At 35.5% G+C, this 17,885-nt stretch overlaps 1 protein-coding gene across 2 annotated transcripts in view; it reads right to left on the reverse strand.

The window, feature by feature from the left end:
- Positions 1-529: 529 nt before the first annotated feature.
- The window catches only part of b4galt2 (UDP-Gal:betaGlcNAc beta 1,4- galactosyltransferase, polypeptide 2), a 149,299-nt gene continuing 131,943 nt past the window's right edge, over positions 530-17,885 (reverse strand). The window contains exons 7-9 of one of the 2 annotated variants that reach the window (XM_067475139.1): positions 11,294-11,398; positions 10,898-10,935; positions 3,464-3,600 (exon numbers count right to left, since the gene is read on the reverse strand). In XM_067475139.1, the coding sequence (XP_067331240.1) occupies positions 10,932-10,935; positions 11,294-11,398 (109 nt within the window). In that variant the 3' untranslated portion in view covers positions 3,464-3,600; positions 10,898-10,931. Of the gene's footprint in view, positions 3,601-10,897; positions 10,936-11,293; positions 11,399-17,885 lie in introns of both variants that reach the window. The other variant, XM_067475136.1, reaches the window with a different exon arrangement.

The raw sequence follows: 17,885 nt of genomic DNA on the forward strand, positions 1-17,885 counted from the left end.
TACACTTCCTAAGCTTAATGCTACAAATGATCAGTTGAGTAAATTAGTGGATTGAGTAACATAATATATAATAATTAAAGCACAAAATAGCCCCTCCCATTTCACAATTCATAACAATTAACAATTGCATTATGGGAATGGTCGTATGCAATATTTTTGAAATAATATTATGCAGCAAAATATAAAGAAATCTTTTAAGAAATAAAGTTGGAATGTTTTAATGCCAACCCTAAATTTAATTTAATTTGTTCAAATCTTACTTTGAAACAATGACTTTAAATTTGTTGTTGTTCTCCCACTTTTCTGTATTTTATTTTATTTTATTTTATTTTATTTTATTTTATTTTATTTTATTTTATTTTATTTTATTTTATTCTATTTTTTTGCCAGAGTGCAGTACTGTCCTGGAGCATTCTCTATCCTCACTAGTTATGGAGAGGTCAATGAATTACCTTTTCTTGACTGTTTACAGCTTACCCTGTGCAATATTACAGATTTATTCACCTTCACCCTATATCTAAATTTAATTTAATTTGTTCAAATCCTACTTGAAAAAATTACTTGAAATTTGGATACAGGGTGAAGGTGAATAAATCTGTAATATTGCACAGTGTAAGCTGGAAACAGTCAAGAAAAGGTAATTCATTGACCTCTCCATAACTAGTGAGGATAGAGAATGCTCCAGGAAAGTACTGCACTCTGGCAAAAATAAATAAATAAAATAAAATACAGAAAGGTGGGAGACTGAAAAGCAAAAGGAGGGTCTGATGAAGCAGGGGGAGAATTGGGGTAAAATAGAGTGATTAAGAATAGGGATGTGCACTTAGAAAAATAAAGATACTGTACAGTAAGTGGCACAGATTCAGATACAAAAACAGATGCCCTGTGGATATCTTTAAATGAAGAAGCACTCCGATGAGACACAGCTTTGAATGAAGTGGGCCAAGCACAAAGCAAATAGTGTGCCATTGACACATCAAACCTGGACTAGCAAAGCAACAGAGTAAAGGACAAAGAAAGAAGATAATGCAAAGGGAAGGTGGTATGAATGCATATCTGCATCTTAGTGTGTGTTGAAGAGAGGAGCAATCATACGTTCCAACAGGCTAGTGGCGAAGATAACAGAGAGCCAAACAGATGGAAACCTTTTTGCCCCAGGGTTGACCAAAGACAAGAGCAACAGTATACAATTTTTACCAGAATGAAAGCCCCAAATTGTTTGTCAGGAACGAAAAGCTTAGATTGCACATAATATTTTGTCTGTCTGATTCAATTTCAAAGATACAGTAAATGTAATATTTCTTCAAAATCCTAACATTTTTTTTTAAGTGGAACAAATATTCATTTTAGCTCGTTTAATGTTTTTCAACAAAACAACACCACCACCAAAAAGGAAAAAAAACTTACAGTGAATACAAAAATAACCTTCCCTGCCCTTTTACGTAACTGAAGGCATCAGTTTGGTGATTAAGCGTCAACATTAACAGCATCCATAGTAGATACAAGGAAAAATTTTAGGGAGAAGAGTTATGTAATAAAGCATAAAAAGGCTTCAACATTTTGAGGGCATTTTTAAACCATACATTGTTCATTTGTCACACAGGGAAAGGCTTGAAACTCAACAAAAAAATTTGAAATAAAAAATTGTTTTAATACAAATGTTAAAAATGTGATAAAGCAGATTACATATAGAGCTCAGACTTGATGATGATAAAATTTGAAGCAGCAATAGAGACACAAACAATAACTTGCTATTACTGCTGTAAAATTCACAATTTCAACCGGCAGAAGGCCATATAATTTCCTCTCTCCAGATATGATAGTCTTTTTTTTCAAATTTCGGGAGAAAAAGAAAGGGTGAGAGAGATGACATAGTAATAATATCAATAGTTTTCAATAATTTTGATACTTTATTCAGATAAGAAAAACACCTTACAGTATGCTTCATTACTCTGTTTGTGCCAGTGTAAATAACAAGAGACAGCTTTTGTAGCCACAATGCTTTTACCTGTAAAAGATGAACAATGACACAACACTGACAGCTCATTTATGATGATTAAACCCTATATATGTTCATATAATATGGTAAAGGTACATTTGTCTACTAAAAATGAAGGTTTCTGCTTTGTACTATTCAAGTAGCTCTATATCAGGGAACATGACTGTACCCCAAACTAATTGGAATCTTACAGACAAAAATGTACCTTTAAAGTAAAAATGACCAAAATAAACCTTCTAGACGGAAGTTTGTGGGAACTCAATGTCCAATATTTACCACAAGGGGTTAAAATCATAACTGAACTGTCAGTATATATATGTACCCTGTTGTTTTCAGTTCCTTGAGTCGGTTTCAATATGCATTCCCAAAGTAGTTTCACCACTTTCCATTCAGATCCAGAGTTCAATATATTCACTTTTTTCCAAATTCCAAACTTTTAGCTTATATATATATAAAAAAAGAGAACAAAAAGAGAGTTTTCAGTTGGTTGTTGCTGCTGATGAACATGTTGGATCAGTGTGTCCCAGCACTGTTTTGAGTCTTTTACTGTAGATGCAGGCACAATACACATTCATTAATTGATAGTGGAGGATTTAATTGAGTAATTAGATTCAAACAGGTGACTCCCTGACATAAATGTCACTATGAAATAGTCTATTAGTATCATATCTCCAGATAAAAGTCAGCTGATATCTCTGGTACAGTTCCATCGATCAACACTGCATGTTTTTGTGTTATATTATTTTCCCAGCTTGCCTCCAAAGACAATCCTTGCATCATTGGCCATCACTGTAAATGCTTAGAAAGTAAACTCTTTGATGGCTTTTGTAGGGTTTGTCGTCCACCAGGTTTGTTTTTTCCTGATATTTTCTTTGCCAACCAGCAGGTACCACACATTTATCCAGTTTTCTTTCACAATGTCTTGGTATCCATGTAAACTACCCCTTTTTCCTCAAGTGTTTCAGGTTTATATCATCTTTATTAAAATGTTCCAAAAAACCTTCTGGATGCAGTCTAAAGTGTCCAGAATAGACCATGAAAACCATGTTGTGTCGTATTTAACTTTCTCAACAACAGTGTCATGCTGACATACCATTGGATTCTCTCGTATTTGCAAAGGATCGATGCAAACCATTGCTCAGTCAACCATACTGAGCATTAGCCCAAACCCTTTAATTCTAAAGTCACTGGTTGGTGAATGCAGGTGTGATGCCTGCTTGAATAAATTTGAAAAGAGCCTGAGTCCTGGATATAGAAATGACAAGCTGAAATATCAAAACAAAATGAGGAAAGTAAAGAGGGAGAAAGAAACCACAAAAAGTGTTTTTCCCTCCACTTCCCCATCTTTCCAGATATGTTTTCTCTTTATTTTCCTTTATCTTTCCTCTTTCTGGATTTTTACTCCAGTAAATGTGCATCCTTGCCCTCTTCTTCCTGTCTGTCTCTCTCTCTAGCCTTTAATAGGTCGGGGCGGTGGTTTGCCGATCTCCACAGACATATTTGTGTACAGAGGATATCTCTTGACCTGAACCAGTCTGTAGGTCAGAGAGCTGATGCCGTCCTTCTTCATAGTGTTCTTCGTGTTCTGTATTTTATTAAATCTGGTGGGTGAAAGGACAGAAGGAAAGACAGAGAAAGTAGATGGGAGACAATGAAGAAAATTACAATTCAATGAAGTGCAATGAAAAAAACAAAAACAGAAAAACAATAGTGACAGAACCATCCTTTCTGTTTGAACGGATACTGGATGGTTGTGTATGCATTTTAAGATTCAGGTTATGCAGATAATTATAGGACTACATTTCAAAATCTTCCCTTGGTCCATTATGTCCAATTTTGTCAAAAGTATTTAATATCAAAGCCAAGTTTTCTGTAAGTCAAACTTGATGTTAACAAGTATTTGTCACAAAGGTAATCCCAGCACCTGTAACATCAGAGAGAATAGTGTTTCTTTCTTTTTTGGTTTATCATAATAAAACAACCTCTAGCACACATTTAATCTAACAGTTTTTAGCAGTTCAACTGATTTTCCTCCAAAACTGTAAGAAACAAAAGTAAAAATTTACAAAAATAATAATAATACTTTTATTACTGATCTATTAAAAGTTTACTCCACTTTTACCCAAATATTTAAACATCAAAACATATTTCCTGGTTTAATGTATATTTGCTTAATAAAGAAGAATTCTGAAAAAAAGATGTGCGATTAAATTCCACACATTGTCACCTATGACTTCTTTGAGCTAATGCCATCAGGAATGCCCAGATTGGGACCAATGAAATAAAGCACAAATAATTTGTGTTTTCCTGTGCTACACTTGGTAAATAGAGTTCACAGTTGTAGTTCCTTAAACTCCATAATCACAAGGGATTGTTGTAGGAAATGCATAAAAAAAGCCGGAGAATAAATCAACACAGACAGAATTAAGAAATCCAGTGTCCTGAAAACAGAGAAGTAAAATAATTATTTAAAAAAAAAAATACACATCAGCTTTCCTTTCCAGATCTTGACCAACAGGTGGTGCTATGTCATTGCACTGACTTAGTGCATAGGTTTATGTATCATATCTGCCTGTGTTTGTTTGAATGGTGCTGGAACATCCTTTTCATCTGGCTGGGATTTAGCAGTTACATCAGTATCTACTCTTTTGTTGGAATCTGCTCTCATTTTAGTATTAAATCAGGACAATAATTCACACAGCATGTCAGACAGTTACATTGTGCTGCTTTGTGTGATGCAACCTCTGGCGATAACAACTTATTCCTCCTGTCCCTCCCATAGTAGTAACAGACAGAAACGAAATAAGGCCACAGTGTGTGAGCATCTAACAGCATGTTTACAACATTATTGTCTCACAGGCTTCAGAGAAAATACTGATGTGTGCGACTGCCCAGCAGTGACTGACTCCAACAGAGACATTTTCTTAATCATATGCTTGGATGTACAACAGGAGTCAACACTTCAGTCCGACATGGGCCAGTGAGTCTACAGATCCTTGTCAGAACTGACTACTAAAGAACTCTGTATTGCTTTCTCTTCCTGTCTCTTTCAAATGAAATTAAGACGAGCTTCACTGGCATTAATGGAAGCAGGAAAAATGCATATTACCCCTGAACAACGTAATAAAAGATATATTTGGAACAACATGTACTGAATTCTACCAAGGATTGGCATTTGTATCTTAAAGGAGGGGGGATTAGTTGGAAGTGTGCAAAGAGAGGTAAGATGCTGGGTGACAGGGATGGAATAGACAGAGAGAGAGACTAATATATAAGTGACAGATGGAGGAGGCATGGTATAGTGATATTAAAAATAAAATGAATGTGAACTGGGGGAAAAGCACAACCTAAATGAATCTAACAAATAGTGAACATTAAACACAACAAAACGAATCCAAACATGCATACAGTATCATAAATATCAGATGCATGTGCACTCGGCCTGTATGCTACAGTACGTATCTTCTTAATCTTCTTAATTAGAATATTCTCATTTATTATAATACTATTTAAGAGAGTTAAAGGGTGAGGTGAAGACAACGATCCTTACATATTCATTAGCCCGATTCCCAGACTGATTAAGTTAGGCTCTATTTTTATTCTACTGAGGGTCCCACTGGAAAGCATTTCTGGTTTATGATCTCAACAATAGCTTGTGCCAGCTATTTGGGTTATTTTGCTCTAGAGTTATTTTTTAATCTGGCCCACTTGGCCCTGTATTAAAGGAATAGTCTTAAAGGAATAGTAAAAATTTTAATACTCTAACAACACAATATATTAAACTAACGTGTTTAGCATTGCACACATACTATGAAAAAAGGTAAACAGCTACCATGTCTAAAAGTAATAGAATCTGTCTAAAAACTATCCTGTAATATCTTTTTTTAAATACTGATCGTAAATAATGATAAAAGTAAAACTGCTAAATACTTTTTAATCCAAAAGATGGTAGTAGCAATACATTTTCATTGCAACAGTATACTGGAGAACAAACTTCTTTTGCCAGTAAGGGAAACACTATAATCCTAAAATTTCGACAAAAAAATTTCACAAATACCCCTGTTTTTTAATGCCTTATGGTAGTTAATGATATTACAATTACAATCTTCTCATCTGACCTACTGCTAAAGAGCATGTTTCATCAAATGTCACACTGTTGCAATTTTACAGGCACACACATACCGCACATCCACAAAATCAAATCATATATCTGCACTGTCGCAGTGTGATAACATATGAAAGGAATACTGAACAATGTTAATATAAAACTCATCTATTTTCAATGTGTAAAGAAGTGTTTACTAGACAGAATGTGCGTGTGTGCGTTTACTGATACTCGAGGCTTGTGATGAATGTATCTCCTTCTTAATACTACTTGCTCAATATCTCACTGCTTTGCCTAAAGAGCATCTCCGGAAGGGAGAAGGGACTACTGTGTCAGCCAGTGTGTATGTTTGAGTAAGTGTGTGTGTGTGAGAGTTAGTGGCTGTGAATGCAGAGAAACAGAATTCAGTAAACATTCAGTAAACAGTTGAGTCAATGCTTCTCTCAGTAAATGCTGGACATTATGCAAGTACTCCAGATAAACTCTCCCAAAAGGCTCAATAGTTAATCTGAAACAGAAAAGCAACCCTGCCCCTGAAAACAAAGAGTGAACAGAGAAGCTTAGTTTATCTGTGTAACTCAGTGACAGGCTGCCTGAAAAGTAAAATTGACAAATTCATGCTGCAGGTTGCTGCTGTTGAATGTGAGGCAGTGAATCATCTCAGCCTTCATGCAGGTGGAGTACAAGATGCAGCAATATATCTTGATCCAGATGGATCAGCAAGGATCGATCGCTATATTGTGCAAAAATGTGAACAGTATGATCCAAAAAAAAAAAAAAATAACCTAAGCATGGTTGTTTTACGTGAAAAAAAGTGGTGTCAGTATTTCAGTTTTTTTTTTTGTTACAAATCCAACTTGTCAGAAATCTAATAAAAGATCAAATGATCTAACTACGTTTTTATATTTTAATTTAAAAACCAGTGGTGTGGGATTGCAGTCTAACTCAATCCAAACTATTTGCCATACAAATGTGTCTATAAACAAATAATAGTCAAAAGAGGATGAATTATTGGCTTTGCTGTTGGCCTGATTTGTGTGCCACAGCAGGTCAAAGTTCACTTATACTGTGAAATATCTAAAATCTTACATTTTGCACAGGCATCTATGGACTAGAGCTAGTTTATCTTATGACATTTCCTTTAGTGCAATGACATTTATTTCTGTAGTTTGAGTGAAATAGCTCAACAGCTATTTGATGCCATGAAATCTAGTGTAGACAAATAGTACTTACCTCAGAGAATAAATTGGATTAACTTTAATGAATGTTTAACATTTAATTTAGGACCATTGTCCATTTGTCCAGTATATGGTTTATGACCAAACATTTTTAGAGCAATTGGCATTCACATTAAAGTCAGCTATTCCTTCGTCATTTTATACCTGCTACACATCAGCCTGTTCTTACTACCATTGTGAGCATGTTAGGACGTACATTAACATTTTACACAAAGCACCTGTGCTTTATTGCAGCCTCACAGAGAGAGATTGGTCCATGCCAATCTGAGACAGCTGTAATAACAAAACAGTTCTGACCCCTGTTAACTAATCTGTCAATCCCTGAAAGTAACTAGATGACCTGATAGACTGATTTATTTTCCTTTAGGAAATGAAAAGTGATTAATTACATTTCAAGTCCAAAGAGTAATACTTCCACCCAAACTGTCTGAATACTGCCATGAGGTGGACCTCCTGATTTTTCTGAGTCAAAAGATCCTTTATGCCAAAACACTATAATGATGGTCCAGAAGGGCTGTACATTTGCACCAGCTAATATGTCTTTTACTATCTGCCCCTCGCGGCAGTTATGAATAATGTATCTGGCCCAGATATGTAGTGTCCCTGTTGGTGTCACCTCACATTGAGGAAATCTTGTCTATGGTCTAGAGTGAGGGAGAGTGCAGAGAGTGAGAGTGCAACTAGACTGACCTAGCCGACTCGCATCTCTACTGGCATCATTTCAAAAGATAATTACTAAGGGAATGTTCATTCTCTCTCTTTAACACACACACAAACACCCAAAACAATGATGGATGAAATTTTACACAGACCTGCTAGCTTTAACAATCCTCACATTTAGGTTATAGCTGCCATTGTACTGTACAGATTGTACAGATTGCCCTTTCTATTTTTAAGGTTAAACCACTTCTGAAAGGAAGTCTGATAAATACGTCTGTGTCATTTATTTTCAGTTGATGTTACAGGCTCCACTTGTGGCCCATTTAGGACCCTTCACACCTGAATAAAGTGTGGATTTTACCTTTATATGTTAACATGAAGAAAGGCTTGTGCATCTCGAGCATATTTGACCAAATAAGAAGCCACATGCAATCTACAGAAGGTAAATGGTAAATGCTCTGCAATTAAATAGCACTTTTCTACCTATTGCCACTCAAAGCGCTTTACACTGCTTCTTATTCACCCATTCACACTGCTATGCAGCTGGCCAACACTCACCGGGAGCAACTAAGTTGGGGTTCAGTGTCTTGCTCAAGGACACTCGACATCTAACTGGAAGAGCCCGGCATCAAACCAACAACTGCAGAATTGGGGACGATCGCTCTACCTTCCTGCGCCACAGTGGCCACAGAAGGCCAATTTATAAATGTGAATCCAGGAAGTAAGAAGGTTGTTCTTTCTCCTAAATCTACAGAACATGTTATGTTCCAACAATATGCTCTGATAACAAATCCATTAGCATGATCCAATAGTTTTGCTAACAAATGTTTATAAAAAAAACAAGAAAGTGTATGTAAACGTAGGAAGTACAGTACAGTTTATGTTTTATCTTTTCAGATAAATACAGTATGTTAATACTTAAGCAGTAAAAAAACCACCATAGTGTTTGCCAGTAAAATAAAAAGAAATTATCGACAACCAACAAAAGCTTTAATCAGTGACTGTAAGTCACAAATAAATAGAAAAATGTTCTTTGACTATTAGCTCAGTCATTTATTGAATTAATCATATGGTTATAAGAAAGGTAAGAAAGGTAATGCACAAAATAAAGACATTAGGACTTGTATGGCTAAAAACGGACATAAGGAACATTGTATTTAAATAACTAATAAAAGAGCTGTAATTTTTTTTCAATTACTGATTCACAGATAATTTAAAGTAAACTTGTAAGTTTGACAACTACAAAATTACTGTAAAATAAACTTGTTCAGTTTTGACTGAGTTTGGTGTGTGATTAAAACTAAGTCGAATATTTTATGCGGTATATTCACATTGTTGTGGTTTTGAATGATCGTGCCTGGATAAAACTTTGAGTACAGACTGATTGGCTCACATTTACATAAGTTTTAACATCTATGGGTACAAAATGGTGCTTGGTCCAATATTATTTTTATTTTATGTAAGGAATATTCATGCAAAATTTACTTCATCCTTGTACCAACATCCTTGATTTTATGTAGATGATCAATATTATAACTTCTTCTACTGTATGTTTTTTGTCCAAGTTACTGTAAACCTAGTCTAAATTAAAGTCTGTCTTTAAGCATTTTCAGACATCTCTGCAGAACTTGTAATGAATGCAGATAAGACTAAATCTGTCTGTGTTAAGAATATTATTCAGAATACTGTGCTATATAAAATAGTAATTTTACTGTGTTTCATTCATTAGATATTGTTTCAGTATCATAACTACAGTGCATAGGCTGAAATGCAACAACACTGGGTTGGTAACATCCAGTGTTTGACAGTTTCTTTAACCCTTTCTTAAATAAATAAAATAAATAAATCCTGAGGCCAACCACAGTACTTGATTATATTGAGGTGCATCAGATACTGGCTTCACAAAATAATCTCAAATCAAACATATAAGAGTTTATTTGAAGCAGCAAAGTCCTGGCACAATGTTTTCATATACTAATGCCACATGAAATCAAAGTAAAATAATATTGGCTTAGGGAACAGTGTTCACTATATCTTCATTCTGCCCCAGCTACAGCAGGTATCGATTTTTGTGTTGAGAGGCATCGTTGCTTGGCCTACCCAGGCATGAAAACAGGGGCTCTTAGAGAAGTATAAACAGTGATAATCCACATTTAAGCAGCTTAATTTGAGGTGCTATAGTCCTCGTGATTAATGTGTCTAGAAGGTCTCACCTCTGCATATTGGGTCTCATTCATCAAACCATAAAATAACACCAAATAAGTAATATTTAAACCCTGAGGGTTAAATCTCTGACAATCAATTTTTGCTTTATCGAAATATGTTTCATACTCTACATTAATCCAAATGTATTGTTCTCCTACATTGTAAAAAATACATACTGCAGTAAAACTATCACTATTTGTACATTGTGGTATTTATTTCTGGAGCATCCAGGGCTATAATTAAGGACATGAAGGTTATAGCATCATTATTGTTAAAACATATATTAAAAACATATAAACAATGGATATTTTATAGGCCTGATATGGAATTTGATCATGATCTTTGTATTTCTGAAATACCTGCTATTATGTTGCATGTGATTTGGCTGTTTTCTGGTTATTAAATATACAATAAGCTGTTGAAAAAAATTAAAAATAAAATAAAAATAAACAAAATTAAATTGAAAACATCAGAGGGTGTTGCTTTAACATGGAAATTGCAAGTAAAATTATTTTATTTCCTTCATCAGCATAACTACTGACTGAGTATAATAGATTATCCTCATGGCAATACACTGCAACATTTTTGTTCTGTGGTTTATGAACATATAAATCCTGCCAGGTAGGGAAGCAGTGTAAAAATAAGTCTATGATCATATACTTTAAAGCTGTATAATTGAGATTATTTTACCTTTAGCTTGCAATTTCTTATGAGGAGCTGCTGGTTATCTGCAGGAGTGTGGTACAAACAACCGGACAAAAATGTAAACAAGGTACATGTGAAACAAAATGCAGGTTAAAGGTATAAATGGGGTAAATGATAATAAGCATAGCAAGAAATCAGATAATGACAACACCACTAAACAGAGAAACCTGTTATTTGCATGTGTCAGTGAATTGTACTATAGCTAACACAGATTATAAGGACATGTTATTGATATTTTTCCCACTGAAGTGCCTAATGATCATAATTCTCTTAAATAGAGAGGAAGAAGTTTAAAAGAAACATCTGTAGCTGTAAAACAAAAGCAATGTGATCGATCCGATTCTAAAAGCCAGAGAATGAGTCTGGACAATGATACAGTACCTCTGTGGGTTGGGCTCGTTGTGTTTGTCTCTCTCGTGTTTAATCATTCTGTAGCGGCCAATGCGAATGTCTGGCCTGGACACCTTCATCCCATTCAGTGTGATCCTGCAACGATACAATATCTATTAGTGAGAGGTAGGGAAACAAAAAGAGAGAGACAATAAAGAAAAAAAGCAGACTTTAAAAGAAAAAATGGCACCAAACAGAAAATAAAAAGAGGAGGAGAGGGAGTACAAATCTGCATTTATTATTGGCATTTGCTCTACACACTATAAAAGTGGAAGAAAGTAGCAAATCCTCATTTATCAGAATCCAGATGCTGCAAATATGTCAAGCAAATGTCAAGTACCATGTCAATACCTTTGCTTGACATTTATAATTAAACCTTTTAACTCTTCACCCTCTTCTGTTTTCCTCATCCCTTCACTCTTCTTTCCCCCTCATTCTGTCCATTTTTTGTCTCTTAATACCTACATTTATGTCTTACATTCTTTTACATTACTTCCCGCTTGCTGAAGGTTAAAGCCTGATATGAAGATGACAAAAACAAACCATTTCTTAGTAAAAAAGCCTTAGCAGCTGCATTCACATTAATTTTAGTATTATTACAGGAAAAGACACATTTCAACTAAACAAGTAAAATTAACTAAGGTTAATTTGCAGCTTTTTAAATTTTTTATTTGTTCCTTGGCTACTTATTGCGCCTTCCTTCTCATCTTTCCCCCTTCCTCTGTCCTCCTCTCCTCGTCTCATTTCATTTTTCTTCTCTGCGCTCATCTTTTTTACAGACTAGCAAAATGTAAGTAACCCAGAATGCAGTCTTATGTCATCAAAAGCACATCAACCCGTATGAGAGGCAAAACCCATCAAAGCAACCCTCCAGTAAATAAATTCATTGAAAAGCTAAATAACTAATCTTTGCTTCTTATTTTTTCTTTCTCTCTAAACTCTCAGTGATTTTGCTGAGTTGGCACACATGCATAGGTCATTGCCTTTGTCACTGTGTATCTGTGCATGCAAATATGAGCCAGAAGTTGCATAATTTGGAGATTTGTTGTGGTGCAAATAGTCTGAAGGTGAGGGAGAGCAACACAGCTCCTTACCTTCTTTGCTGTCATTCTGGCTTTTGATAAGATGTCCACACTAGTGGAAGAAGGACTCACATCTTTTACTTAAGTAAAAATACCAATATCAGTTGGGTATATTCAATTGATAATAATAATAATAATAATAATAATAATAATAATAATAATAATAATAATCAGTACTTATATTTATGCTGCAATGCTGTTTCCCCAGCTTTGGAGCTGTGTGTTTTCCAGTGCACAGCTACTGGTCCTAACATTCTGCCCAATGTTTTATTGTTGCTTTTGTTTTGCTCTTTTATTTTCTCTCTCCACTTTCCACTCACCCCAACCAGACAAGGCAGACGGCCGCCCAACTTATCCTTGGTTTTGCTGGAGGTTTCTTCTGTTAAAAGGAGTTTTTCCTCTCCACTGTTGCCTAGAGCTCAAGGGGGATTTGTTGGGTTTCTCTAGTCTAGTCTAGAACTTTATTCTGTAAAGTGCCTTGAGTTGACTTTGTTTTGAATTAGCGCTATATAAATAAAGTTGTGCAGTGATAAATGTTTGCAGAAGGAAATAATATAAACAAAAAACAAAAAAAAAAAACAAAAGAATATATGTCACAGACAACATAATTTACGACGCGTGAAAGCACTAAAAAAGTGTGAACGCATGTATGCATTCAAAAGTTCTGTAATCATGTTCTCACCACATAGTGTGTATCTGGGACTTGGCCGAGACTAGATTGAGCGAAGTCTCTTGGTACTGTTGTTCTGGTCAGCAACCAAGTGCAATAGCTGTTTTCAGACCTGTTCAGACCATGCTCAATTTAATTAATTTTGTTCAAATACTGCTGCACAGATGCTTGCAGATGCTTTTATTAATGAAGTAAAAGTAAGGGACATTTGTTTAGTATCAAAATACTGAATTTATACTGTACATAATTTGTTGATTTGTTGTGGGAGATACAAACGCTTCCGAGGAGATAGTTAGCTACCATCTTCTAGTGTCCTAAATGTTTTGAGAGACTGACAATCAAATAAATAATTGTCAGAGTAAATGAAAGCTATCTCTTACTATAACTTCCCTGGCTGCTGTAAAAAAGCAGCCTCAAAGTAGGTCGGCTCTCGAGTGCGTCATCTGTATTTACATGATGATTAAAATGCTGGTCCAAGATGCAGCTTTACAAAAGGAACAGACACTATAATTGATAGGTTTTGTGTGGTTTCACGCACAGTGAAGCAAGACAATGCAAAAAAAGTTCTAAATGAAAGAGAGGGTTGTGTGTTTCTGTACGGTCGCACAGTGTATATGTAGTAGCTAATCAACTAGATTCTCTTTGTACTTGCTGATAGCAGATGATGATGGCCTTGACCAAAGGAGCTCAAATGCACACACAAATTCTACAGTCATTATTTTTTTCTGCTCTGACAGGCAGTAGGCAGTAACATAGCGTGACAGCGTAGTGTGAATATTATGTAATGGAAGGGAGACAGTGGAGCTGCACGATAGAACGCTTCAGCATCCTCAGTGTGGTGTATATAATTGAGAACCTGCACATTTGACAGCCTCCTCCACAGAGACACAGCAGGTGGGTGGCTTCTGTAAAATTCCCCCACTGTGGGAGACCTTTAAGCACTATTTCGGGGGGAGGCATTTTAAAACAAAGTCGAGCTGTGATAAAAAAAATTCAGACATAAGTAGAACACTATGTTTTACAAAGACTGGGTCAGTATCACAAAGTTGTGGCTTGACACATTTATAACCACAGCCTCTTCTGAAAACCTGTTTATGGGCCTAGTTCACTTGTTGTCCCTGACGACCTTTATTATGGTGGATACAAGCATTTAGTGTCTGACAGGGAAAGATAGGAGAAAAAAACGAACAAGAAAAGTGGACAAAAACATAAAAAATAACACCTGTCAGTATAACACACATCTTGTATGTGTTATTTAGTTGAATTAATTAGCTAATGCAAACAGAATATTTCCTGTTGCTGCTTCTTCACTTTACCAACATTTAACTGAAAAAACACATGACAGTTTTGTTAGTGAGCCACAGGGAATGCAATTAATTTGTCAGCACTGAAGTCCTAAAAATTTAAAAAAAGACAAGTTTATTCTTGAGCTGATAATCTGGTTATTAGTGGAAAAAAATGCTTTCTATTCTGTAAACGCAGCTTCACTTGGACTTGGAGTGCATTCATTACACAGTGCAGTCACCTTTACTAATAGATGTGATTTGTCCATTTGAAAAACTTCTATTTTGTGAAGTAGAGTGCACTTTCTTCTTGGTCCTTAGGAAAATATCTGCCTGCTAATATGGTCATGACCATGAAAAGTTTCATTTGCAGCCTGAGGCAGAAGATTTGTCTGTGTGTGTACTTAAGGACATTATTAAAGCAGCCTGGACTTAGCACATGCGCACACCCACATACACACACCCACACACACGCATACACACACAGATCCTATTCTACCCTACTTGATTGGATAAATCAGGAATTTCCCCAGCTTTTCTCTCCTATTCCCACCAGTGGAGTTAATTGCATTAAAGCAATGGAGTGGAGGAGAATTTGGAGCTAAGTCTGATGTCCTGCCTCACTTCCCTCTGCCTATTGAAATGAGATGTGGAGAGAAGAAGACGAAGAGTAGGTGGCAGAGGTGGTATGTGTGCGTGTGTGTGTGTTAAAGCTAGCAAGTCTGTGTAAAATATCATCCATCATTGTTTTATGTGTGTGTGCGTGTCTGTGAGCATGTGTGTGTGTGTGTGTGCAGACTCGAAAGATGCACAGCAGAAAAAGTAATAGAAAAATGATTTGTGTGGGTGTAAAGAGGAGAAAGAGGAAAGATCTTCTAACAGTAGGAACATCTGGGTGCTGCAAGAGTGAGAAGTCTCCGAATGGCATAGTGCTTTTCTTTTTCATACACAAACAGAAAGAGGGAATGTATTTAGTTTGAACCATAGTCATTAAGTATAAAATGAATAAATTAATCAAAGCTCATGTCTGAAAAGCCATTATTTTCAAGGATGGAGACAGATTTGCAAAGTGGTAAACTTTTAACTTCATATCAGACAATTTAAAATTTAATAAACAATAATAAGTTTACTGTCAGAACAGTACAAAGCCCCAGAGAGGTCAACCAAGAGTAAAAACACTTTGGGGATTTTTCATGGTGAATTGCATTTTTCTAGTTATTTACATTTGTGGGACGATACCTTGACAGTTGGACCTTTACAAAACACCCACCTGTTAATGTTTGAAACTGCATATTTTTTATTAAGGAAATGTATGTTATTGATCTACCGAAATGTGCACCTTATGTCTGTTTGGTTGTCTTGGTGGTATTAACCAAAATACTGCTCGTGAAAACGTAAAGGTAAGGCAAAGGTATTTGTGTCCCCTCAAAACATATTGTAGGTCATGTTTTTTCTGAAGCTTTCTAAAAAACACTAAATTAAGTTTGTTTTCCTGTGTTAATACACAGGTAGGTAATTGAGTATTAATTCATCAGAGGCCATTTAAATTGATATGATGCAGTTATAAGAAATACTTTAGTTATTTACACATCCATCACTGAAGAAGCAACATTATGATGCAATTTTGAGCCTTAATCTCTTTTGACTTAACAAATATCCACTTTCCTTTAGGTCAGTTTTTCTATTTCAACCATCATCTGAGAATATTCTGCCAAATTACCGGCTAAATGTTCTATTATGTTTACCAGCAAGTTGCATTACATTGACATTTGGTCATTTGGTAGAAGCTTTGGTGGTAACAAAAACATTAAGTCAAAGCAACGATATTGAAATCAAAGTGCGATGAGAAGAAATGTTTCAGTTATGTGAAATGTAAGTGCATTGGAAAAGGGGTTTGTTTTATCATATTTTTAAAGTGCACAGGAAGTTGCAATTGTGTAGTGTTAGGAGTGAGACTGCTGAGCATGCAGAGTTTGTTCCACCATTATGGGACCACTGATCCTGATGATGTCTGGGATCTTCTGCTGTGCGGTGTAGACAACACCAGACCCAAAAGGGTTGCATGTAAGGTTTTAGATTTTTTTTAAACAGCTGTTGCAAATGGAAACAATGAGAGCTGTGAAAGCAAAAGAGCTGTTATGGGCTTTAAAGTCAAACAGTGAGCTCAAAGACTGATGTTATATGTAAACCTGAGAGGAACTGCACACTCAGATGATAGCTCTGTTAGCATCCCACTGAAAGCGACATCTTTTAAATTACACTAAGTGATTTGACCCATTGTTAATACACACCTTATGATTAGAGCTGCATGGTTTAAAAGACAAAATCCTTAAAATAAGCCTAGATTGAATCTCCCACCACCTATCGACTTCCACACTATAAAGATTTATGACTGTACACATAGGTAGGCAAAGTATCCTGCAAATAAAAAGGAGAGTGGTCAGTTTCTGCTCCAGTGCCTTCCTGCATTTGGATTTACTGTACCAGCAGCTGCTGACTGTGCCTGTTCTGTCTGATCATAGCTTCTGCTCAATGCTTTATTTCTCTTCCTCCTTTATCCCCCACTTCCTCCTCCAATCCCCCCCAAACTCAGCTGCTTGCTCTTGCTTCTTATTTTCTTTCTGAGCATCTAAACTTACCTTCTTCCTCTCACTGTACTTTCTGTTTCGATTAGTATCCTCCCCATTATGGTGTCAACGGATACAGTTCAAAGCTAAGACTGTACAGTATGAGTGAGCTGTATGTGTCAAGCTTTGAAACTTATAAAATATTAGCTCTATTTACATTAATATTATGTCCTTCTACATGTTCTTTCAATGTAAGACGGTATAAAATTCTTTTTTTACCATTGGACATTTCAAAATAAGGGGATCCTATCTCTGCACACAACTGTACATTAAATTTTATCATACACAAAAATGACAAAAGCTTTTATTAAATGAATACAATTTAATAAATGTGTTTTCACCTGTCATGCATCTCTGCCACTTAGGGGTTGTCACTTCAACAATAAGTCAAAAAATGTCATCTGGTTTCCATCCCCAAGTCATATGAGACAGTCTGCTTCATAAAAAACAAAATATAATATTCATAATAATATTAATATTTTAGTTTTTACTTTGTTTGTGAAAAGCCTTATTTTGACCATTAGCCTGGTGGTCAACGCTATATAAAAAATTTGTTTCTCATGCTGCAATGAAGAAGAAACCATTCAAAATTCTGAATCAGCACATAGAAAACTCTTCATTTTATAATGGTGCCAAAGTCGCTGAATTTAGTCCAAATTGATCTAAAAGTAAAATAACTGAAGCAGTTCTACACAGCATAGTCTTTTGCTTCAACCCATGGTTAAAGATGACCATCAAAGAATTTTACTCTTTATAAATGGCTCTTGTTGAATTAAGTTAATCAACTTATTACATGATATAGTTATGCTTGTAACGTTGGCATTTTGATAACAGAACTAGTTAGATTCTGGTTAAGAACCTTTGTTGCATGTTGTACCCTTGTTTCCTGTCTGTGTCTATGCCGCTATCTAATTTATTTTA

Source organism: Channa argus, chromosome 14, assembly GCF_033026475.1.
Source record: "Channa argus isolate prfri chromosome 14, Channa argus male v1.0, whole genome shotgun sequence".
NCBI lineage: Eukaryota > Metazoa > Chordata > Actinopteri > Anabantiformes > Channidae > Channa > Channa argus.